At 38.9% G+C, this 24839-nt stretch overlaps 1 protein-coding gene across 1 annotated transcript in view; it reads right to left on the minus strand.

Annotated features, from left to right (window-relative positions):
* Window positions 1-4633: 4633 nt before the first annotated feature.
* The window catches only part of LOC145997030 (uncharacterized), a 59159-nt gene continuing 38953 nt past the window's right edge, over window positions 4634-24839 (minus strand). The window contains exon 2 of the mRNA XM_083133650.1: window positions 4634-7760. Within this exon, the coding sequence (XP_082989776.1) occupies window positions 5340-7760 (2421 nt within the window). The 3' untranslated portion in view covers window positions 4634-5339. The remainder of the gene's footprint in view (window positions 7761-24839) is intronic.

The following is a 24839-nucleotide window of genomic DNA, read 5'->3' on the forward strand; positions in this document are numbered from 1 at the left end:
TCCAACAAAGCGAGTATGCTCTAAATTAAACATCCAAGATAGTAAGGTTGCTCTAAATGCAACATCCAACAAAGCGAGTATGCTCGAAATGGAACATCCAAGAAAGTAAGGGTGCTCTAAATGCAACATCCAACAAAGCGAGTATGCTCTAAATTAAACATCCAGGAATGTAATGGTGCTCTAAATGCAAAATCCAACAAAGCGAGTATGCTCGAAATGAAACATCCAAGAAATTAAGGGTGCTCTAAATACAACATCCAACAAAGCGAGTATGCTCTAAATGAAACATCCAAGAAAGTAAGGATGCTCTAAATGCAACATCCAATGAAGCGAGTATGTTCTAAATTAAACATCCAAGAAAGTAAGGTTGCTCTAAATGCAACATCCAACAAAGCGAGTATGCTCTAAATGAAACATCCAAGAAAGTAAGGGTGCTCTAAATGCAACATCCAACGAAGCGAGTATGCTCTAAATTAAACATCCAAGAAAGTAAGGTTGTTCTAAATGCGGCATCCAACAAAATGAGGAGCTCTAAATGCAGCGTCGAAGAAAGCGAGCAATGTGCATACGGGAGCTGATGGAGCCATGGCCAATCCCGAAATTTTCAGATATAATTACTTACAAATGAAACCAGCAAAAACTCGGGATCCCCCCCCCCCCCCACTTAAAATTATCCCTGATTGCCATTTTTGTCTTTGGACATTTTTATTCTGCGTAGCTGTAATTGTAAAGTTGGATTAACACGCAACAAATCGAGAACCTTGCAAATTCTTCAACAGTTCTGTACTTTTCTGTAATAAAAAATGCATATCGTATTACTATTTATTAGCTTTCAAGAAAGTGTTGAGGATTTTTAGAACTCTTTAAAAATCCTTTAAAAGAATCGAACATTCAAATTATGCTTATCGCTAAATTCAGAAACAATTATAGGTAAGGAAAGCATTGGTGAAAATGTTTGAATATTCTAATATTTTCTGTGGGTGCTGACGCGCAGGTGGGGCGAGTGCCACTTGTGTCCCTCAATAATTCCAAAGAACGCCTATGTCTGTGAGCATTAGTATTTGCTGCCCTTCTTCATCTTATTTCATATATCCAACAACATCTTCTTTAATATTCTGCATTGAATACAAACTGTCCTAAATATTGCGCACCAAGACAAAAAAATCAAAGTAAAAACGTTGGAATGAGTGATGTACAATTAACATGCTGGTACACAGTCATCAGAAATCCCCCTGCTGAGTCAACTTAACCATAATTACCCAAAGGAAAACGCCACCTGCTGGCCCGTAACCGCTCACAAGGTGACAAACGATTACGTTCTCTCTCTTTCTTCACCCCCGCTGCATTGTTGCGTGGAAATTGAAGAGTTCATTGTTGGCTAAGGTCTCTCCCGTTGTATGCAAATGAGCGATGATCCTATAGGTCAAAGGATGGCGTGGATTTAATTTGATTCGCTTGTCGTAGACCTCGTCGCCGCTGGGAGAAAGAGTGGCCGGCACAACAGGCAGTGTTTCCAACCGTACAGCTTTGTTGCCAAAGTTTCGTCTTTTTTTTACTATCAAAGCATGGCATTGGTTGAGTGTGATTGGTCGGTTTAATTATTTCTCGTCGCCTATTGGTTCAGTTAGATTTGTCGTGACGGAGAGGATGGAAATAAAGAAGCAAGAAAGGGGTTCGATCGGGAAGAAATTTCACGGGTTGGAATCCTTTCCTGGTCACGGGAGTTCTTTGATTGATTGATTGATTGATTGATTTGCTTTATTTTACTTTGCTTTTTGTGCCACTGTTGTCTAATTTGCGAAGATGGGGTTGCGTGATGACATGATGAAATTGATGAATGGGCACTCACAAACATCCATGCCCAGACCAGGATTCGAACCCGGAACCCCTGGCGTCGTAACGAGATGTGCTAACAACTCCACAACGGGGGCCGGCGGGAGTTCTTTGAAAGTGTCCCTTCTTAAGTTTAATATCACTACTCATTCTCATCTTCGCGAATAACCAAAAGTGGCAAAAATGCAAATTAAAACAAACCACACAATAAAATTGAGACGAGATTGTAATTGAGACAATTTGAAACGAGAATGACACAAGAGTTTGACATCGTGTCCCGAGAGTCCATTTTCGTTTGAGACTCAAGGTCTCTTCTACTGTTACGGCGGCCGATCCTAGTGCTGGCAAGGGAAGTGGGGAGCGGGGAAGCGACCAATCCAGCACGATAACAAACGCAGCAGCCTGTAGAACGAAGTTCACGTAGTACTTTTTCCCGCCGCGTCGTGCCCGCTCCCCACATTCCTTGACAGAACTAGGACCGGCCGCCGTAAGAGTGGAAAAGGCCTATAGTGAACTACAAAAGCATATGAAAATTTTGCTCACTTGTGAGAAACTTCCCCATGTCTCCCAAAATTAAAATTTACTATAAAGTTTTAAAAATATATATTTTTTTAAAAAAAAAACTTTGCATGTACATCACAAGTTATTTTAGTTATTTAGATATTAGAGTTTAGTAGTTTAGTAGAGCAGGAGCGCTACCTTTCTGGAATCATGTGTAATTCTTCCCATGCTCAATGTAGACTGCATAAGTTATTGGGTTCTTTTAAAAAAAATCCCCATTATTTGTAGTAATTATTTGCTGATATTATATTGGGCCGCTTTTAAATAACACCTCAATTATATTCAAAGCCTCCCTCCCCCCCCCCCCCCCCCCAAGCTTATCAGCCTAGCTCTCTGATCGAGACGAGACAAAGAAAATACCTTTGTGTGAGAATCACACTATGTTCGAGATTTTTGTATATTTGTAATTCCATCGTTTAGTATCATTTCCCTGCAACTTGGTCGCTAAGAGAAGGAGAGAAATTCATAAGGAAAGACCATGCACAGACCTAATTCTAATTCACGTACATTGGTAGATACTGTAAGTAATACAGAGAAACAACGAACTTCTTAAACTCCACAGTTAGAGAATGGTTTAACTTGAACAACGAATTACTTCAATTTCTTTCGCTAGATGGCTCTACTGTTTGAACAGACTCTATTGCGCATGCTCCAGAGCAGTTGCAAATCTCGCATGTTGTCCTCGAGGCTACAAGAAGACACTAACAGATTACATTAAAGACTCTGAACTCAGACGTGTCCAAATGGAGGAAATTGGAAGCTAAGATATAAAACCACTGGGTAATTGGGTCAAAGGGGTGGTTTTGGGTAATCAATATTCGCGTTAAAGGTTTCGTTTAGCCCGACCATGAAGTTAGACCTTGAAAGCAATGGAGTTAGATAGGTTGTAGGAGGACAAGTATTGACATGTATGAGGAGGTTATTAAAAGGGAGCAGTATTAGTACAAAAAAAATCATCACAAAACAAAATTTAATACCGAGTGCACACGAGAAGTACAAGTTAAGACACTATCAAAAATATCAGTTGTATTTCACATTTTGCAAATATGCTGTATGTAGAAATTAATTACATCCTCTGCACAACTACACTCTATAAAGAAGGAAAATTAACAATAATACATCTCAATACACAGCTTACAATAGCATTGTGATGGATGCTTTATATTTGTTGAGTATTTCAGTTATTTATTTCCTTTCCTCTGTGTGTGGCGCATTTGTGCTACAGAAAATATATTTTCATTTCAACTGCATGTTACGTATTTAAAGTTCCTTAATAATTACGATAGTTTTCACTACTACGACTTGTAATAGTACTGTAACCCTAAAGATGTTTAGCTATAGTTTAGCTATGAATTGCCAGACAATATGTCGAACTGAAACTAACAATTTACCAGATACACACAACTCAAGTTGCCCTACTGAGAGCCCTCTGGAGCTGACGAAAAAAAGAGTTCAAATTTTCACCACCAGGTGCAAATGTGGCGCTTAGAATTAAATTTCCCTAGCCAGCCTCTGGAGCCCGTTCCAAGCAACGGATTACGGTGAAACTTGGTATAGATGCTATGTAGACCATGAGGAAGCAACTTCTGACCAAAAATAATCAAATTTTCACCATCACGTGCAAATGTGGCGCTGAAATGACGAAATGAGTTTATGTTGGTAGAGCAGTGTTCAATATGACCCCTGCCAACGTCAATGATCGCACGAAGCGTTTCCCGGGATAATGGTAACCTGATTTCAGCGCCATGGTGGTGCAAATTTGAACTTCTTTTTCCATCAACATTCGCTTCCCCATGCTTTCCATAGCCTCTATATCAAGTTACAGCGCAATCCTTTGCTTCGAACGGGCTACAGACGCTGGGTAGGGGAATTTTATTCTAAGCGCCACATTTCCACTTGGTGGTCAAAATTTCAACTCTTTTTTTCGTCAATTCCAGACGGCTCCGAGTAGGGCAACTGTAATTCTGGCTACCTCGTACAAACTATATAGTTATTAGTTATTATATAGTTATATCGTTATTAGATTTTTGTTTGCGTATGTTCTAGGCAAATAAAAAATGGCCATAAGTTGAATTAGTTCAAGAAACTTAGTACGGACAGTAAGCATGACATGTACAGTCACGGACACTTCTCGGTTGTAACATTATCATTGACTTTGAATGGGAACTTTACAGTCCGTTACTGTACAATTAACATGTTGACACATTTACTGTATTTATGAATATTTTATTCACTGATATTGTTTTTGCTACAAATCAATTGTTTACAAATGATTTTACAAAAATACATTTCTGTATAAATTATATAACAAAATATTATATTAAAATATAAATTCATATATTATGACTTAATATTTGTTAATATTTATGAACAATTATCACACTTTTCTACGAGGTTAATTACTTTACAAATTATTTTGCTACATATTTCCTCAAGTATGCACTATAGTATTCAAGAAAATACCACTTGATAGTCTGCAAATGTTTGCAGTATGTTTTCCATACTCATTGATAGATGGCATGGTTACTAAACATAATTACTAATTGGGAATAAACGCGTATGCATGTGTTAAATTGCTCACCAGTGTAATCAAAATGGCGATCGTTTTTTAGTAAAAATAATACTGAAGGATAGTTCCTCTTTTGGAATAGATGGCTACTGGAAACGATATTATAAAATAGCATGTCTCGCATGTAGTAAGTAATGTTCGTCGCATTTGAATTTACTTGAACTGAACGAATGTAGTGGGAAAATGCCTTTAATGTAAAGGTGAACATTTTGAAGACAACGTTAGAAATTGTGTAAGTATTTTCTTTGTTATAATTATGTAGCTCTAGGAAATTCTAAAGAGAGTTGGAATGTCTGTTTAGTAGTTTTGTGGAATTTAAAGTGCATATTGTATATATTGTACTTCAGTACTTCTCCACTGTCTTCATCCAAGAATTTTATGAGTTCCTAACTCTCCTTCTAGTTCTAAATCTCCGTCTAGAACCGTTACATAGAAACCCGTGCAATGGATGGTTGCAATTATCTGGTAATTGTCTTGCTGTGTTCAGAGTGGCTGCTGATCCTTGCCGAGGAGGTGGAGCGCGAGTTGTGGTCCTTGGAATGTCCGCTGGTTGCTTTCTTGTGTTGGGTTGCTGGTATGCTGGAAGGAGCAGACTGGATTCTCTGATCTTGGAGCTCTCAGCTACTGGCGGCCCTGGAGGAGCCACTGGTGACGTGGCTGATTGCCTAGGTTGAGGGGCGAGTGATGATTTTGATGATGGATTGCAGAGAAAACTATGGAAGGCATGTTTGCACTTGTCCGCACCTGTGTTGAGAGTTCTTTGAGGTGATACCTGGGCGGCTTGAGGAAGCAGAACTTGTTGTACCGTGTTAGAAGCTACTGGAGAGACTCTCCGTAGTGGAGGTCTTGTCGGTGCAATAGTTGGTACCAGAACGTCAGTTTTTTGTCTACTTTCTGCAGGCGATTCCTGATAGGCTGGTAGCAACAGGGTCGACTGCCTGACTTCGTGGTCACCTCTGCTGATGCTTGGTGGCGCACGAGAGGGGAAGTTTCTTGAAGCCTGAGCTCGTCTGGGTGGCGGATTGCAGAGGAAACTGTGGAAAGCATGTTTGCACTTGTCCACTCCTTTGTAGTGTTCCGTACGCTGCACTACTGTCTGCGGTTGCTGGGCAGCTTGGGGTACGAGCTCCGGTCTTCTGGTCGGTGCTTGAGTGGGTCTTCGAGTTGTAGGCGGATTAGTCCTTACCGAGAACGGTCCTTGAGTTGCAGGGGGATTAGTCCTTATCACAGTAGGCCTTGGAATTTTTGTGGATACAGTCGGTTTGCTTGTGCTTTCTTGGAACGTGGGAAGCAGAAGACCAGATTCACGGATAAAAGAACTGTCACCTCTTAGAATGGTCAGTGGAGGTCGAGTTGTTGGTTTGGCCTTCGATGGGTTACACAGGAAGCTGTGGAAGGAATGTGTACACTTGTCAGCACCTTCTGTTGTAGTCTGTGCCCTTTGAAAGACTGAGAACTGTTGCTGAGCTGCCTGTGGAATGATGTTCGGTTCTGTCGTCTGCTTCGGTGTTGTAGTTGGAGGTCTTGTGGTAGGACTAGGCTGTGGACTCACAGGCACTTGGTACTGAGGTAACAAGAGGCTGGACTCACGAATGAAAGAGCTCTGAGCAGTAGGTGACACGGTCTTAGTCGGGACACGCCTTCCTTTGCCTGGATTGCACAAGAAGCTGTGGAATGCATGTTTGCACTTGTCAGCTCCTTTGTAGTGTTCGTTCTCTCTTGCCACCACTGGGATCTGCTGGGCGGCTTGAGCGCTCGGCAAGCTAAGTCTGGGAACGGTGTTGGTGGAACTGGGACGAGATGGTGGTGTTGGTGGGCGAGTTCGGGCTGTTGGTGGCTGGGTTACTGGCACTTTTGGTTCAAGTGTTGTCTGGTAGGCAGGAAGCAGCAGGCTGGATTCCCTTACAAGGGACGAGTCACCTTTTAAAGCTGGCGAGACCGGCCGCTTCATACTGGACGGTCTTGGTGGGTTGCAGAGGAAGCTGTGGAAGGCATGTTTGCACTTGTCAGCTCCTTGGTAGTGCTCAGTGGTCTGGACGAAAACTTCCGGTTGTTGGGCCGCTTGCGGTTGCTCCTCTCGTTGAGGAATTACGGATGAACCTCCGTGAGTCCTCTCGGGAGGAGAGTACCTGACCGGAGGAAGGCTTCTGGGGGGAGTAACAGTAGCTGCTGAAGGTCTCTGAGGCTGAGACGTTGTTTGGAACGCAGGCAGCAGAAGGCTCGATTCACGAACAAAGGAACTATCCCCTCTCAGGCTACTGGCAGGTTTAGACCCTGCCGGCTTTCCACAGAGGAAGCTATGGAAAGCATGTTTGCACTTGTCCACACCTTGGTATCGCTCCTGTTCCGAGGACCTTACAGGAGAGTCCTGGGCTGCCTGGCGGACTAGTGGCGTATCCTGACTGGACAATCCCTGAGTCGGGTAAACGGTGTGGAAGTTCGGCGGAGCAACCTTTTGCAAATCCAAGGTTTGGGCTGCGCCTGAAAGACGGCCTTGGTGTACTTTCTTCCCGATATCTCTACAGAGGAACCTGTGTGAAGGATAGTTACACATATCGCTCTCAAGTATGGCAGATATACTGCTTGCAGCTGGTGACAGCGAGGTCCCGGAGCCGAACAACCTTCGGTCTTCTACGTCAAACTTCGGGAACACTTCTCCTGGTCTTGTGTATCCATACCCACCTACGCTGGCGGACGAATCAAAGTTTGCTGTGGCCAAAGGGTTACCATTACCGTATTCTCTCGGGTAACTGACGCATAGCTCCAGGCACAGCAGCAAAATAACGGCAAAGGTTATCTAAAAGAGAAAGAAAACTTATTTTAATATCAGCGAACTAGTGATTGAAATAAATGATAATAATTTTCTATTCGGAACAAGGCAGAATGATAGGATATAGGATATTCTGATATTCGAATATCCGAATTAACCAGATATAAGATATCAGATATAAGATATGCTAATTATCCGGATATACGAAATTCTGATTATCCTAAGTATCCGGATATTTTGATTATCCGAAATGTCCGAATATTCAAATGTGTGCATCAGTAGCGTATACTGAGTCCAAGATCTAGGCTATTTCACTATGTCACGTGGTCCTAGGCTATGAATAGAAATAAGTTTACCAACTCCTAAGAAATCAGGTTGCCAACTCATAGGAAAGCAGGTTGCCAACTCATAGGAAATCAGGTTGCCAACTCATAGGAAATCAGGTTGCCAACTCATAGGAAATCAGGTTGCCAACTCATAGGAAATCGGGTTGCCAATTCATAATAAATCAAGTTGCCAACTCCTAAGAAATAAGGTTGCCAACTCATAGGAATTCAGGTTGTCAACTCATAGGAAATCAGTTTGCCAACTCATAAGAAATCAGGTTGCCAACTCATAGGAAATCAGGTTGCAAACTCATAGGAAATCAGGTTGCCAACTCATAGGAAATCGGGTTGGCAACTCATAATAAATCAATTTGCCAACTCATAGGAAATCAGGTTCCAACTCATAGGAAATCAGGTTGCCAACTCATAATAAATCAGGTTGCCAACTCATAGGAATTCAGGTTGTCAACTCACAGGAAATCAGGTTGCCAACTCATAGGAAATCAGGTTGCCAACTCATAGGAAATCAGGTTGCCAACTCATAGGAAATAAGGTTGCCAACTCATAGGAATTCAGGTTGTCAACTCATAGGAAATCAGGTTGCCAACTCATAGGAAATCAGGTTGCCAACTCATAATAAATCAGGTTGACAACTCATAGGAAATCAGGTTGCCAACTCATAAGAAATCAGGTTGCCAACTCATAGGAAATCAGGTTGACAACTCATAGGAAATCAGGTTGCCAACTCATAGGAAATCAGGTTGCCAACTCATAGGAAATAAGGTTGCCAACTCATAGGAATTCAGGTTGTCAACTCATAGGAAATCAGGTTGCCAACTCATAAGAAATCAGGTTGCCAACTCATAGGAAATCAGGTTGCCAACTCATAGGAAATCAGGTTGCCAACTCATAAGAAATCAGGTTGCCAACTCATAGGAAATCAGGTTGTCAACTCATAGGAAATCGGGTTGCCAACTCATAGGAAATCAGGTTGCCAACTCATAGGAAATAAGGTTGCCAACTCATAAGAAATCAGGTTGACAACTCATAGGAAATCAGGTTGCCAACTCATAGGAAATCAGGTTGTCAACTCATAGGAAATCAGGTTGACAACTCATAATAAATCAGGTTGACAACTCATAATAAATCAGGTTGCCAACTCATAATAAATCAGGTTGACAACTCATAGGAAATCAGGTTGCCAACTCATAAGAAATCAGGTTGCCAACTCATAGGAAATCAGGTTGACAACTCATAGGAAATCAGGTTGCCAACTCATAGGAAATCAGGTTGCCAACTCATAGGAAATCAGGTTGCCAACTCATAGGAAATAAGGTTGCCAACTCATAGGAATTCAGGTTGTCAACTCATAGGAAATCAGGTTGCCAACTCATAAGAAATCAGGTTGCCAACTCATAGGAAATCAGGTTGCCAACTCATAGGAAATCGGGTTGCCAACTCATAATAAATCAATTTGCCAACTCATAGGAAATCAGGTTCCAACTCATAGGAAATCAGGTTGCCAACTCATAATAAATCATGTTGCCAACTCCAGAGAAATCAGGTTGCCAACTCATAATAAATCAGGTTGCCAACTCATAGGAAATCAGGTTGCCAACTCATAGGAAATCACGTTGCCAACTCATAGGAAATCAGGTAGCCAACTTTAGAATCACCATCATCATCTGACTTATATGAATAATTTTATTTACAATTTCTGATCGATTTCCCTTGTATTTTATTCTCTAGACTTCGGGCTTCGCAGATAGCCTAACTAGCCTAGAATATACGCTTCTGGTGTGCATTATCTGGATAGTTTATCCGTTTTATGGGCTTTCCAGATATTCTTTTATTCGTTATTTTCATATTTCACTCTACGAATTTTCTACAGATCCTTAATCAAATCTGTTCTATCAGGATATCCCGCCATTCGTATTATCTGGATATCCTAATTATGCCGATATTAGAATTATCCGAATTCTCCGGTTCTTCGGAAATCAGGATATCCGTTATTCGGATTGTGTGGCCATTCCTAGTTTAAAACTTACTTTTGGTGCATTCAACGGGCAGTTAGAACTAGAAATATGAAATAAAGAATTGTTGCTAGTAAGCATGAAGGGAAAAATAACAAAAAGAGCAGTGAGTTTGAGAAGGAGAAGGTTTTGCTGTAGCAATGTATTTTTAAGACATCACAAACTACATTTTACTACCTACACAAGCAGGTTGGCGTAGTTCTGGCGCTGAAGGGAGTTTCTGGGATGCAGACCTTTTCAATGCCTCTCTTGTGTTTTTAGATCATTGTAGGTAGGTATTTTGCATTGTAAACGAAATTTCTGCATGAGAAGACTTGGCATGTAGAGCTGTGGACGGGTGGGTTCATCCGGGGATTTCCCCCTCCCCTTCTCTGCTGCATTTGCGCTACAAAGTGAAAGATGGGAGTAAAGAGAGAGAGAGAGAGAGAGAGAGAGAGAGAGAGAGAGATTAAAGAGCAAGGGGGAATGAAAGGGATGTGTTATTTTTGGAGGGACTTGCTAATACGAAGCTTGCATCCTTTTTTTCGTCTCTTCTTAAAAATATTCGTAGGGGGAAAAGGTATCATACACACACGCAGAGAAAGAGAGAAGGGGGAACTTAACATTGTTAATCCTCTACATCGTTCTCATTAAAAATGAAAGAGAGAGGAAATGAAAAAGAGGAAATGTAGCTCAGTAACGAAATAGAAAAATGTGCAATATACACGAAGAGAGAGAACAGAATGGAAGAAATAAAATATGTGCTGTAATCAGTGGTGTGTCGAAGGTTGGTGTTACAAGCCCCTTTGAACCAAACTTTACCAAAATGAAAGCGATAATTGGGGAAATCTTCGTAAAATATGGGACTGGTTATGTTCTGGCTTTTTCGCATCGCTTGTCTACAACGCTGAATTAATCTGTGACGATAATTTGATTTATTTTACTTCGCTTTTCTGCCACTTTTGGCCAGTCGCGAATGAAACTGAGGAAGAGACACTCACAAAGAACAATCATGCCCATGGCGTAATTCGAACCCAGACCCTTAGCGCCGTAGCTATGCAAACCATTCCGCAACGAGGTCGGCTCTGTGAGGATGAGGATGGGTTGATGGGACGAACGATAGTCGTCAACGAAATTATAACACCATTAAGCCTTGTTTCCATGATTATGAAAAACTAAATATGCTGACCAAGGCATGTAGGGATGATGTACGACTTAAGAGAGAGAGAAATGCGATATTTAAACACACGAGAGAAACAGGACATGACATAGAGTGGGATGAGGCTAAACAGATAGGAAGAGAGAAGAATGCTAGTGAGAGAATGGAAGAAGGCCAAGGAAATAGAGAAGAAAGGAGAAGAAGACACAATGAACTGGAATGGGGGACTGAAGTTAAACAAAGAATGGAAGAAGGTGTTAGAAAGAGTGGAAAGGACAAGAGAGAAAGAGGAGAGGAGAAGGGAGAAAGATGAAGGAAAAAGAGCGTGAGGTAAAAAGTCCAACCACATTCTATATATGAAAGTAATTATGTTTAGCCTTTTAGGTGAAAGAACATTTGGCAAGTGAAAGCCACCTGCTAGAAAGTTCCTAACAACTTTCTAATAGTCTGGAGGGAGTAATGTTTGTGTGTATATATAATGCCCTTTTTGTGTATCTTGTTACTTTTGTACTTGATACAGAGTCTGATGAAGACCTTGCTAGACGGTTGAAACGTTACGTTTAGTTTATGTTTTTTTATAAAATAAATTACTGCCTTGGTCAGCATATTGAGTTTTTCATCGTCAACGAAGATCCACGCCTTACCTAATGCTAGTAACCTACATGCCTTCATTCCTACCAAAACCACATCAGCAAAGAGAACATACCCACATGTGGATATGTACTCACTCCGTGACGCAACGGCCTGTTAAGAGATAGGGTAGATCAAACGTTTGCGATTCGTGGTCAGAGTATCAAGTCCCATTGCCACTGTTCTATGTCTTTCTAGACCTGAATCAGCAAGTTCTTCTCAAGTAGCTTCTTAAAAGGCGGGAGCGCTGTGTGAAACTATTCACTGTGCGCAAAACTGGAAGACTTGAACTACCCCTAGAGGGCGTCAAGAAGAATAACTTTTCTTAGTTTTACTAGTTGAGGTCTTGTGTCAAGACCAGCTGCCCTTGAAAAAGACATTGCTACCACTGGCATATATATTTCTGTCCCAAAAACAACAAAATCTTTAGCAGATTTACGGACAATCATCAATCCATCAAGGTAAGGTCCACACTCTACAGTGTGAATACCTCTTGCAAAACTCACGAATTCTGTATTGAAGGCAAAAGTAGCATAGAGGAAATATTATTGGTTGGTGATTCATGTAAAATTTGGAGGGTAGACGCAAGTCCTGCGATACAGGTGTCAGACTACAGTGCAAAAGGTTTAACCTGGTACAGTTCGCGCCAAACCATAGATTTTCTTCTGCTAGCAGACTTTCCCGGGCGTCACGTGAGTGTTTTCAACCATTGGCAGAAGCCTTGGAGACAGCACGTGCCTTGTCCTCTGCCTACCAGGGGTCGCCGCTTCCTTCGCTTGTCCTTTGTTGCCACGTTGTCGAGGACGTGAATGTTCTGGTGGTGGAGACATCTGTGCTTGCGCCCCCAAATTACCGCTCGCAGCTCTGTCTGTCGCTACGTTTGCTCGGTCCTGCAGACGACAGAGAAGGTTTTGGCGGGAGTCGTGACAGGTTCAGCCTTTTGCACTGTAGTGCGGGTGTCATCTCGAAATTCGAGACCGGATTGGGAGCAACTTTGAAAACTCGAAACGATAACGACACTTAAGATTCGAGTGTTATCGAGACGAGACTTAGAACTAGACAAGTGTCTCTAATGTCCAGACTTAATGTTCAAAGTTCCTTTTCGTTTGAGACCGGGATTCCAACCGGGATCTCTGGTGCCGTAGCACGCTGTGCTAGCTCCACTCCCCCACACTCAAGAGTGAAGATCGATCCCGCAATCTTTGAGACCTACCTTGGCACCCAGCGTCCTGGATTACTTTACTTTAACTACAGCGCCTTGAATAACGTGGAGTAGAAAATGTCACTGTTCTGGGCTCTCTGGCTGGTTCCACTCAAATATGATACCACTAGAGGCGCTGGTGTCGGCACAGGTGCATGGTATTCGTCTGCTTACAACGGAAGTAAACGGAGTTTTCGCTGCAACGTCTGATTATTTTACATGAAGCATTTCTATGAATGTGATAAATTGCTATTATATTTGGTACAGTGGTCGCGAAGATATTAACCAAAATTCTAGACAGTCAGTCGACCACGTCCTGTTATCGTTATACTTTCATTAATAATACGGAAGAAAAAATACGCGTGGAATGCTCTTGGTAACTAAATTTTTGTGTATGAATTAGGTTCATTATTATCATCATCATCATTTATTTTAAAGATATACACACTGAAATATTTGTATCTTTGGTCTCTTTTCTTCCGCTTTAAACTAATCGCGGCGATGATGATAATGATGATTGTATGAAACGACAAGGGGAAACCCACAAAACTTCCTTACTGCCATCGACATGAGTGTAAGGAAACTTTCAGACCAATGGGACAAGCGACACGGGATGTGTCACACTGATGTGACTAGTGACACAGACACTTCCAGACTGTAAAATAGCATTCCTTGCGCATGAGGGTCCAAACAGCAAACGACACGTTCATATGCCGTATTCGCGTGCTACTTGTTACTTCGGTCGGAAAGCTCCTTAAAGGAAGGGTGCTCAGACCGAACCGACGCGCTACAGGGGGAGTTCCCAACAAAGTGACAAGCGACATGGTGCCTTCAGTCTATTAGCAAGCGTTCGCTGCTAAATATGAGAACAACAGATCTAGGCGACACGATAAACCACACGTGTCGCTTTGTCGCTTGCGTGTCGCTCATACTGGGCACTTTTGCTCAATAGCTCAATGTGTTCCCGTTTTTTTTTTATTGTTCGCACATGCGCGATGCAATGAGTGTCTTGCTTTAGGGAGATTGTGCACCAAAGCGACAAGCGGCACGCGACACTTATCGCTTGAGGATTTCACCAACCGAACGCTGGCCTGTACTGCCCGTCATGCCGCTACGATGTGAAATGTTGCTCTTGATTGGCTCGTTTCCAAGAGACATCAGCCCGTAACAACGTGCACACTAGTGACCTCTTTACACGCCGTTTGAACTACTTAGAGGGCTACCAGCCACATTTCACGTTTATCACATTATAAAGCATATAATATTTCACAGTTTAACGTGGAAAACGGTGTTTGAATTATTGTGGCACTTACAGCGTTTACCAATTTTTGTCTTTATTTATATTCTAATAACATAGAAAAATAAACTGTAGTACACAATCCAACATCTGACATCCGGAATCACATTGCGATGTTTCTTCTTGTGTTACGCGCCTGGGGCATTTCAGTGTACAGTTAATGAGATAGTTAAGTATAAATTAGATGTAGTAGCTGTCCAGGAAGTTAGGTGGCCAGGAGAAGGGAATTGTAAAACTAAAAATTATACTTTTTTCTATGGTGGTACTGAAAATCATAATTTTGGAACAGGCTTTTTTATAAATAATAGAATTATCTCAGCTCTTAAAACAGTAGAATTTATTAATGATAGGATATCATATGCAGTTTTACAGGGTAGGTGGTGTAAAATTATTTTAATAAACATACATGCACCAACGGAAGATAAAGATGATAATACTAAAGATGATTTTTATACAGAGTAAGAACAGGTCTTTGATAAATTTTCTCAGTATGATATGAAAATTCTGTTAGGTGACTGTAATGCACAGATTGGCAAAGAAGAGACATTCAAACCCACGATTGGTAAAGAAAGTCTTCATGAATTAAGTAATGATAATGGTATAAGATTAATTACTTTTGCAACCTCAAAGAATTTAATTGTGAAAAGTACCACTTTTAAACATAAAGATATCCATAAATATACCTGGTCTTCTCCAGATGGTAAAACTCATAATCAGATAGATCATATTCTCATTGATAAGAGAAGACATACTAGTATAATTGACGTTCGTACACATAGAGGTGCTGACTGTGCCAGTGACCATTATTTAGTAATTGCTAAATTAAGAGAAAGACTCTCAGTTTTAAATCATAAGCAACAAAATCTAAAAGTTCTAAAATTTGATACAGGAAAGTTTACTGATGAAAGAATTAAGAAAGAGTACCAAATTAAACTGTCAAATAGATTTGATATTTTGCAGGATTTAAATGATGATGAAAATATAAATGAAACAGATGTAAATAAGAATTGGGAACACATACGTAATGCAATAGAATCAGCAGCTAAAGAAAGTATAGGATACCATAAACCGAGAAAAAGTAAGCCATGGTTTGATAATGAATGTCATAATCTAATAGAAATAAGAAATCAGGCTAGACTTAGGTGGTTAAATAACTCTGATGATACAAATCTAAACAATTATAATAGAATAAAGCGAGAAGTTAACCGCACGTTTAGAAGTAAAAAAAGAGATTACTTGAAAAGCAAAATTAACGAAATTGAAACAAACAGCAAAAATAAAAATATCAGAGAGTTATATAAAGGTGTAAATGAGTTTAGAAAGGTGTGGCAACCTAAAGTAAACTTGATAAAAGATAAAGATGGTGATTTTCTAGCTGACCCAAGCGATATTCTAAATAGATGGAAGAACTACTTTAATGACCTTTTAAATGTCCATGTAGGAGATAAATCAGAAGTGAATGAAGTACACACAGCAGAACCTTTAGTTCCAGAACCTAACTTGACTGAAGTTAAAGATGCTATTAAAAGGCTAAAGAATAACAAAGCACCTGGCATTGATTTAATACCAGCTGAGTTAATTAAATATGGTGGAAATTCATTAATATGTCAAATTCATAAATTAATTTGTTTAATATGGAATAAAGAAGAAATCCCTCAACAGTGGAAAGAATCCATAATTGTTCCTGTGTTTAAAAAAGGTGATAAAATGAACTGCAATAATTACCGTGGAATTTCTCTACTCTCAACAACATATAAAATATTATCTAACATTATTTTAACAAGACTAACTCCATATGCTAATGAAATTATAGGTGATTATCAATGTGGATTTAAACGTAACAGATCAACTACAGATCAAATTTTTCACATCAGACAGACACTTGAAAAAAAGTGGGAATATAATCAAAATGTCCATCAGCTATTCATTGATTTCAAAAAAGCATATGATTCGGTCAAAAGAGATAAATTATATAATATATTAGTAGAGTTTGGAATACCTAAGAAGCTTGTTAGTATGATAAAAATATGCACCAGTGAAACAGAAAGTAAAATTCGTGTGGGTATTAATATGTCTGACAAATTTACAATTCATGATGGGTTAAAACAAGGAGATGCATTATCTCCATTGCTCTTTAATTTTGCCTTAGAATATGCTGTTAGGAAGGTAAAAGAAACTAAAGAAGGACTAAAATTAAATGGTGTGACTCAGTTGTTAGCATATGCAGATGATGTAGACTTACTGGGGGATGATGTGAATACAATTAAGAATAATGCTAAAATATTTTTCAAAACTGCTAAAGAGATAGGTTTGGAAGTTAACAAAGAGAAAACTAAATATATGCTTACAGGCCGAAACCAAGTATTAGGTAATAATCAAAATCTAATTATTGATAACAACTCGTTTGAACCAGTTTCCAAATTCAAATACTTAGGAGTAATATTAACAAATGAAAATTATATTAAAGAGGAAATAAAAAGTAGGCTTAATTCAGGAAATGCATGTTACTTCTCTCTTCATAAACTTTTGTCTTCTCGTTTAATATCTAAGAAACTAAAAGTTAAAATATACAAAACCGTAATTTTGCCTGTAATATTATATGGATGTGAAACTTGGTCCCTTACATTGAAAGAGGAACATAAATTGAGAGTATTTGAAAATAAGATCCTTAGGAAAATCTTTGGACCTAAAAGGGATGAGGAGACAGGTGAGTGGAGAAGGTTACATAATTTAGAACTACATAATTTGTATTCATGTCCAGATATTATTAGAATAATTAAATCAAGAAGACTTAGGTGGGCAGGCCATGTGGCACGAATGGGAGAGGAAAGAGGAGTTTACAGGATTCTTGTTGGGAGACCTGATGGTAAGAGACCTGTAGGAAGGCCAAGACGAAGATGGAGGGACAACGTTGAGATGGACCTAAGGGAAATCGGTATGGATGGAAAAGGGTATATAGATCTTGCTCAAGATAGGGAAAGATGGAAGGCCTGTGTTGCTGCAGCCATGAACCTTCGGGTTTAAGAAGGCTAGAGAGTTAGTTAGTTAGTTAGCTTCTTGTGTTACGCACGCATGATATTTATTTATTAATTTTATTTTACTTTTCTATCCAAATTAATGCCATTTCGTGACAGCAAATCACTCCACAAATATAACTGTTTCCATCAATTCACGTACCGTCTTTCAAGACAAACAAATCTACAAAATATATTCCCAAAACTAACTAAGCCGCATTACTTTCGTAAGAAAATTAGCAGCTGTGCTGATCGCACTGCCATTTCTTCGGTCCTTTTCACACTACTAATTCAGAACATTTGATCAGAGAGCTCAAGGACATAAATGTTTCCTCAGTCTTGTCCCTTAAATAATTCCACCTAATCACCATTCATCCTCAACGTCGCAATGAACCTGTAGAGATAGAACAGTGGCGATAAATGAAAAAAATAAAGTTCATTTGTTTTGGAGGTGGTGGCTGGAAAATATCCCACGAGGGAAGAGAAACATGTAGATGTGTGTCACGCAATAAGCAGAGCCACCTAGTGTTTTATTCATGAACTAGAATACTGTTCCCATGCCGAAGGTTGTATGTGTATAATGGCTTGTCCAGAATGCAATTAGAGAGCGTCTTGTCGAATACGATGTGCGCAGTTCGCGAGCCAATGGACACGCTTGTCCATGATATCACCGCAGTGTATAAAAGAGAAGATCCTGTCTGATTATTTATATGCTAATTACTTGCCAGAAACAAAGGACATCTACTCAGGAAAACGGTGACTCGCTTTGAGGCTATAAAGAAACGCCAGCCAATTACATTGCTGGAATTAGCCTTGTAGTCTGTGATGGAGAGAAAACCACGATGGTAGGGGTGGGAGTTGTTGGATTTAACGCGCAGTTAAATGCCCTTAACGCTTCGTTATCTCATAAAGCTGCGGGCCACGTCATGCTAAGATATTCAAGGGATTTCCACGTGTGTATGAATATTTATTTGTGTAAAAAAATCTTTGCAATTTTTCTACACAGTAAATTGGCACACCAATGACTGTCGTGTTAACGATACTGCCGATATCAGAAAATAGTTTATCATGATATGTTTTCAATTATCTTTTTAGCCGACGGAGTTATGTATGCATAAAGGAATTCAGAGCCCTTGAGGTCCAGTCGGTAGAGCATGTAATTGCCATGCGGGAGACCAGGTTCGATTCCCTGTATGTTTGATTTCAGGTGGAAATCTTTCCGTGGGAAAATGTCCTTGTATAGAGCGGCTCTAGAATTCACTCAGCCTCTAAATTTTAAAAGAAGAAACAATAGAAGAAAGACAGAAAAGTGTATCTGGGGACAACCCTGGGGGTAAAAGCAGCATGAGCATGAAACTGATCACATCACCTCCACCAATGGCCAGTATTGTAAATTTGTGGACCCGTACCTCCACATCTCTCACATGCCTTCATGGCAGGGGGTGCCCCTGCCTTATTTTTTTTATCCAATTACATATTCTATTCAAATAATGAACATATAACAGTGTATAGTACATACATACACACACATAAAACGCATTTATACACAGAAGATAATAAGTAAACTAATATATATATATATATATATATATATATATATATATATATATATATATATATATATATATATATATATATATATATATATATATATATATATATATATATATACATATATATATATATACAACTGCAGGAATGGAACCTATATCCATTCATACCTATACACATACGAGATTTATTAATTATCCAGAACATAACCTTGACATAATATTAAACGGAAGTAAATGATAAAAAAATATTTAGCGTATATATAACATACCTGTACATAGTCACTATAGATACATACTAAGAGAAGACTACGGAAAATAGAAGGTAAAATAATTTTAGAATAATTGAAAATAATGCACAGTGTAATGAACGCACATATATCTAGTGTGATTCAAAAATTGATCTTAATGATTTTACATTAATATGCACAAGTGAAACAGAAAGTAAAATTCGTGTGGGTAATAATATGTCTGACAAATTTACAATTCATGATGGGTTAAAACAAGGAGATGCATTATCTCCATTGCTCTTTAATTTTGCCTTAGAATATGCTGTAAGGAAGGTAAAAGAAACTAACGAAGGACTAAAATTAAATGGTGTGACTCAGTTGTTAGCATATGCAGATGATGTAGACTTACTGGGGGATGATGTGAATACAATTAAGAATAATGCTAAAATATTTTTCAAAACTGCTAAAGATATAGGTTTGGAAGTTAACAAAGAGAAAACTAAATATATGCTTACAGGCCGAAACCAAGTGTTAGGTAATAATCAAAATCTAATTATTGATAACAACTCGTTTGAACCAGTTTCCAAATTCAAATACTTAGGAGTAATATTAACAAATGAAAATTATATTAAAGAGGAAATAAAAAGTAGGCTTAATTCAGGAAATGCATGTTACTTCTTTCTTCATAAACTTTTGTCTTCTCGTTTAATATCTAAGAAACTAAAAGTTAAAATATACAAAACAGTAATTTTGCCTGTGGTATTATATGGGTGTGAAACTTGGTCCCTTACATTGAAAGAGGAACATAAATTGAGAGTATTTGAAAATAAGATCCTTAGGAAAATCTTTGGACCTAAAAGGGATGAGGAGACAGGTGAGTGGAGAAGGTTACATAATTTAGAACTACATAATTTGTATTCATGTCCAGATATTATTAGAATAATTAAATCAAGAAGACTTAGGTGGGCAGGCCACGTGGCACGAATGGGAGAGGAAAGAGGAGTTTACAGGATTCTTGTTGGGAAACCTGATGGTAAGAGACCAGTAGGAAGGCCAAGACGAAGATGGAGGGACAACGTTGAGATGGACCTAAGGGAAATCGGTAGGGATGGAAAGGAGTATATAGAACTTGCTCAAGATAGGGACAGATGGAAGGCCTGGGTTGCTGCAGCCATGAACCTTCGGGTTTAAGAAGGCTAGGGAGTTAGTTAGTTAGTTTGATTTTACATAGAAAGTAAGTGTTAGACTGAAATCCAATTTTAATTTGTTGTCGAGATATTATTACCTATATATGCAGAACAGATTCTGATTAAAAGTGAAGATTTGTATTTTTCTGTTTCGGGATATCACAGAGTAAAAGGTGTTGCATCCGAAGATCAGACTTTCTAGCATTAAATTGAATCTGATGAAGAAAATTACTATTGTATAGAACACCATTTACTGTTTTGTAAAGAAATATTTGTTGAGTTAATTCCCTCCTATTCCTGAGGCTTACATAAAAAAAAAACTCTTTCAATATATACTTGTAAGATAATTTCATCTTGTAAGCAGATACCTGATTCTTCTTATAGTATAAATACAATATAAATCTTTTTTTGAATTTGCTCTATTCCGTATCAATCCATAGGATTATTCTTTATTTTTATTTTAACTTTCTCTAGAATCTCTATTTCACCTAAGTTCATTCCCTTGTTTACTCTAAACTGTCCACTCCTCTCAGGTATTTGAATTATGCACAGTCGAGTGTTAAGCAGACTTCCACTTCCTGATATATTGAGGCTGCAAGGTTTACAACAGGTAAACAAGGAGTAAGCAGCTTACAATAATAGGAAGTTAAAAACTCACGTATCAGCGTATAGGAAGTCTCCCGAGACAGAAGTTTAGAGGAGCGGTCAGACTGGCAGGGGACTTACTTTTCGTTTTGTTTAGAGACAGGCAAAAGCACTTTGGAAAGGAGAGGAGAGCAGTCTGCCTGACTTAGGTTAACTACCTACCAAGCCTGGAGAAAGGATAGTTTTATTTTACTCTTCCATATTAACTTCATCATCATTCTTCCTAATCCTTTTTACCATGTATGATTCGGGTTGAAGGTTCTAAAATCCAAGGAGTGACTGTAATTTCTAGTTGTTTAAGGTATTTTATTTCAGTCGTGCCTTTTGCTGCCAAGCATTTAACTTGTCATTATGACAAGTGCTCTCATCATTAATGAGGATGAATGATGAGTAGCTACATCACCCGTTGGGAGTGGCAGGTTCGATTCCATCATTCATTAGAATGATACAATTCTATTTTTGAAAGATATCATCCATATCAATCATTTCATATCAAAACACGTTGGAAATGCCCCCCCCCCCTAGTTTTAACAACTTTGCATCGTTTGTTTCCTCGGGTCATATGAGCATGCCAGCCAATTTTTACTCAGAACAAAAATAAACGAACATCCATTTTCAAGTGAACATTATTTTGTAAATTTGATTTCTTTTTCACGAATTATGTATTTCATCTATTATGGCTGCATCTAAATTAGATACAGACCTCGGAAAACATTAGTTTTGCAGCTCATAGCTTCGTAGTAGTATAACTTGGGGCCTAGACGAACCTCACGTCTCAGGAGGTTCTTGAAACCTTTGGAGGGGCGAGTGTCACCTTACCTTTCCACAAGTTACGCCCATGTATATTCGTTATCTTTCAATCAGTAACAAACAATAAAATATGAAATGTCCACTTCTTTTACCTCGCAATATTTTAATCGGGGAACTCTCCATTTCTTGTCAACAGATGGAGCAGTCATAACTGTGCTGTAACGGGAACTTTAATCGACTTTAAACCATCGCAGTTAACAATGGTGTAGCTGGAGAAACCCACAAGCCCTTGTACAAGGTAAGTGAAAACAAATAAATTCGATTTTTCCTTGCAAGTCTTGTTCTCGGTCTTGAACCCTGGAAAAATGTCAATTTATCCTGAATATACGGGGTGATTCACATAAAACCGATACAGTTCATTGTTAATGTATGTGAATCAAGCTAGCAACAAGTTATGGCATCTTAAATGTAGTACAAATATGGGAGTTTAATAACATTTACATTACATGGTGATATTGTCTCCCCCCTCCCCTCCCCCGTCTCCTCTGGACACGTCATTCCATCTCCCTGGCCGTTCGTTGGAGTATTCTGTTGTCAGTACCGGCGATTTCGTTTGCAATGTTGTACTTCAATGTCCGAGGGCGTGTAGCGTACACTTTTCGTAAGATTCTCCAACAGAAAGAAGACTGGCAGTTGAAATCAGGCAATCTCGGTGGCCATAATTTTCAGGAAATTATCTGTTCCTCAAATAAACTTTGGATCAGCACCAAAGACTCAATTGATGTGTGACAGGTGGCGCCATCCTGTTGAAAATACACTTGGCGCAGTTCTATGTTGTTCAATTGCTCAACAAACACCATGAAAATTTGTAACGTGCACTGCATCATCACAAAGACTGAGGTAATATCGCGACGGCAGATACCTAAGACTGCGGAGCTTCGCACTCTTTTGAGGAGATATGAATCTCTTCATGTGGAACTAACATGGAAAATTACTGTGCATTCCTGTTGAAATTAAACGAGAAGGAAATCTGGTAGTTTTAAATGAATCACCCTGTATATGCAACCACGCAGCGCAGACTCACAATTGTCACTAACGGATTGGCTTTGCAATTACTGTAAATAAAATATATGTCATATTCACTTAGTATGTTCGAAGATGATGCATAAACTTGGTTCAGGTAGTATTATCGTTACCATATCGATGTCTCGAATGATACCGAGTGAATCGAACAATAAGACCCTATCTCGTTACGTTTTTGAAAAGGTCTGTCTCATCTCTCCTCGTCTAGAAGGATATGATCTAAAGTAACCAGACGTTCCATGTTAGTCGGACAGTCCCTTCTTTTTAGGCTGTCCCGATTCTTTTTTAACATAAAACGGGACAACAAAACGTCTCTTGGTTGTAACAATGACTTATTGCCATAGAATTACTGCAACAATACATATTCTCTACCATTACTATGAATTATGGCATTGTTGGGTAGATTTGATTTTGATGTTGATTTGATTTGTTGCTTTAAGTCCACTTTATGCACAGTAAGGCTAATCGGGACTGGGCCTACAGTTTAAAGTGGAATCCGAACCACTTGTGCCTCCACCGGGTATCGAACCCAGAACCCCTTGATTATAAGACGAAGACGCTAGCACTGCGTCATCGGTGAGGCCCCATTGTTGGTAGAAATTATTTCACATTTCATTGTCAACAATGTGCCATATTCCAGTTTTCTTAAAATATTGTAGTTTCTTCTTTGTTTACGTGGAACTAATGCCCCCATTGAGCGAGATTTTCCCTACAAGAATGGTTTGTGGACAAGTGACAAAAACGCTCTTTCAGCACAAACTTTAAAAGCTATGTTAATTAATTAGGTGAACTTTAATCATACATGTGTAAACTTTTACAAAATGTTATTTGAAAAGAAGGATAGACTGTAGAAGATTCATTCATCGGCAAAATATCAATAAATAACTTTTATTTCTAAAGGAAAGCTTGGCTGGGGTGCCGTGCATATCATCATATTATCAGAGGCGCAACCACGATTTTTTGTTTGGGGGGTCAAGTACCAGGGTAAACGTACCAATAATAATATTAATTTTAATAATAATAATAATGATAATAATAATAGTAATAATGTTATTACTATCACATTATTATTATTTGTACTATTATTGTTATTAATTTGCCTTATTTTACTTCGCTTTTGTGCCACTTTTGGCTAATTTGCGAAGATGGGGATAAGTGATGATATGATGAAATTGATTAATGGACACTCACAAATATCCATGCCCAAGCCGGGATTCGAACCCGAAACCAACATTATTATTATTAGTAGTAGTAGTAGTATCAAGGACGTTATTACCCTCGTAAATTATGCAAAAAGGGGGTAGAAGTTGGTGCTAAATCATTTGCGTTGGAAAAAACGATTTGAATTATTTTTTCAACACGTTCAATTTCACATTAATAATGGAAAACAAGCACACAAAGTATTTTTGAAAGACAGAAATCGCTTGATAAATGCGTTGCAAATATAATTATTTTTTTCATATATAACTTTCATGCACGATATATGTTTCACACATATGCAACATGGAACGACGTGGTCACTAAATTGTGTGCGTATTCAAAGTTTCTTTAATACATATTATATACAACATATATATTATTTAAATACATTACACAACCAATTCTTCCATCTCACAATAAACCAACAGCAAAAATTACATATATTGTCTCTGAAATGTGCACGCTCCCTTTCCTCAAAACAATTGTTCATGCATTTAAGACAAATATTAATTAAGGCAAGTCTTATTTCACTGTCTGAGAATTTAGAATGCATTACAGAAAACAATGATATATTCCGAGCGAATCGATCAAGAAAAATTTTGGATCCAATTTTTTTCTAGGCTGAAATCAATATTGATTTAATAGGGCGCAAATATTTTCACGGGACGCCAATGTATTCTCTCTTTTACAACTTTTGTGCCTCATCGATGGTGTAGTGGAAACATCGTCGTCTCCTTGTGATCAAGGGTCAGAGGTTCGATACCCGGTGGAGGCACATGGCACAGTGGTTCGGGTCCCACTTTAAACTGTAGGTCCAGTCCC

The sequence above is a fragment of the Lepisma saccharinum genome, chromosome 13, assembly GCF_977018435.1.
Source record: "Lepisma saccharinum chromosome 13, izLepSacc3.1, whole genome shotgun sequence".
Classification (NCBI taxonomy): domain Eukaryota; kingdom Metazoa; phylum Arthropoda; class Insecta; order Zygentoma; family Lepismatidae; genus Lepisma; species Lepisma saccharinum.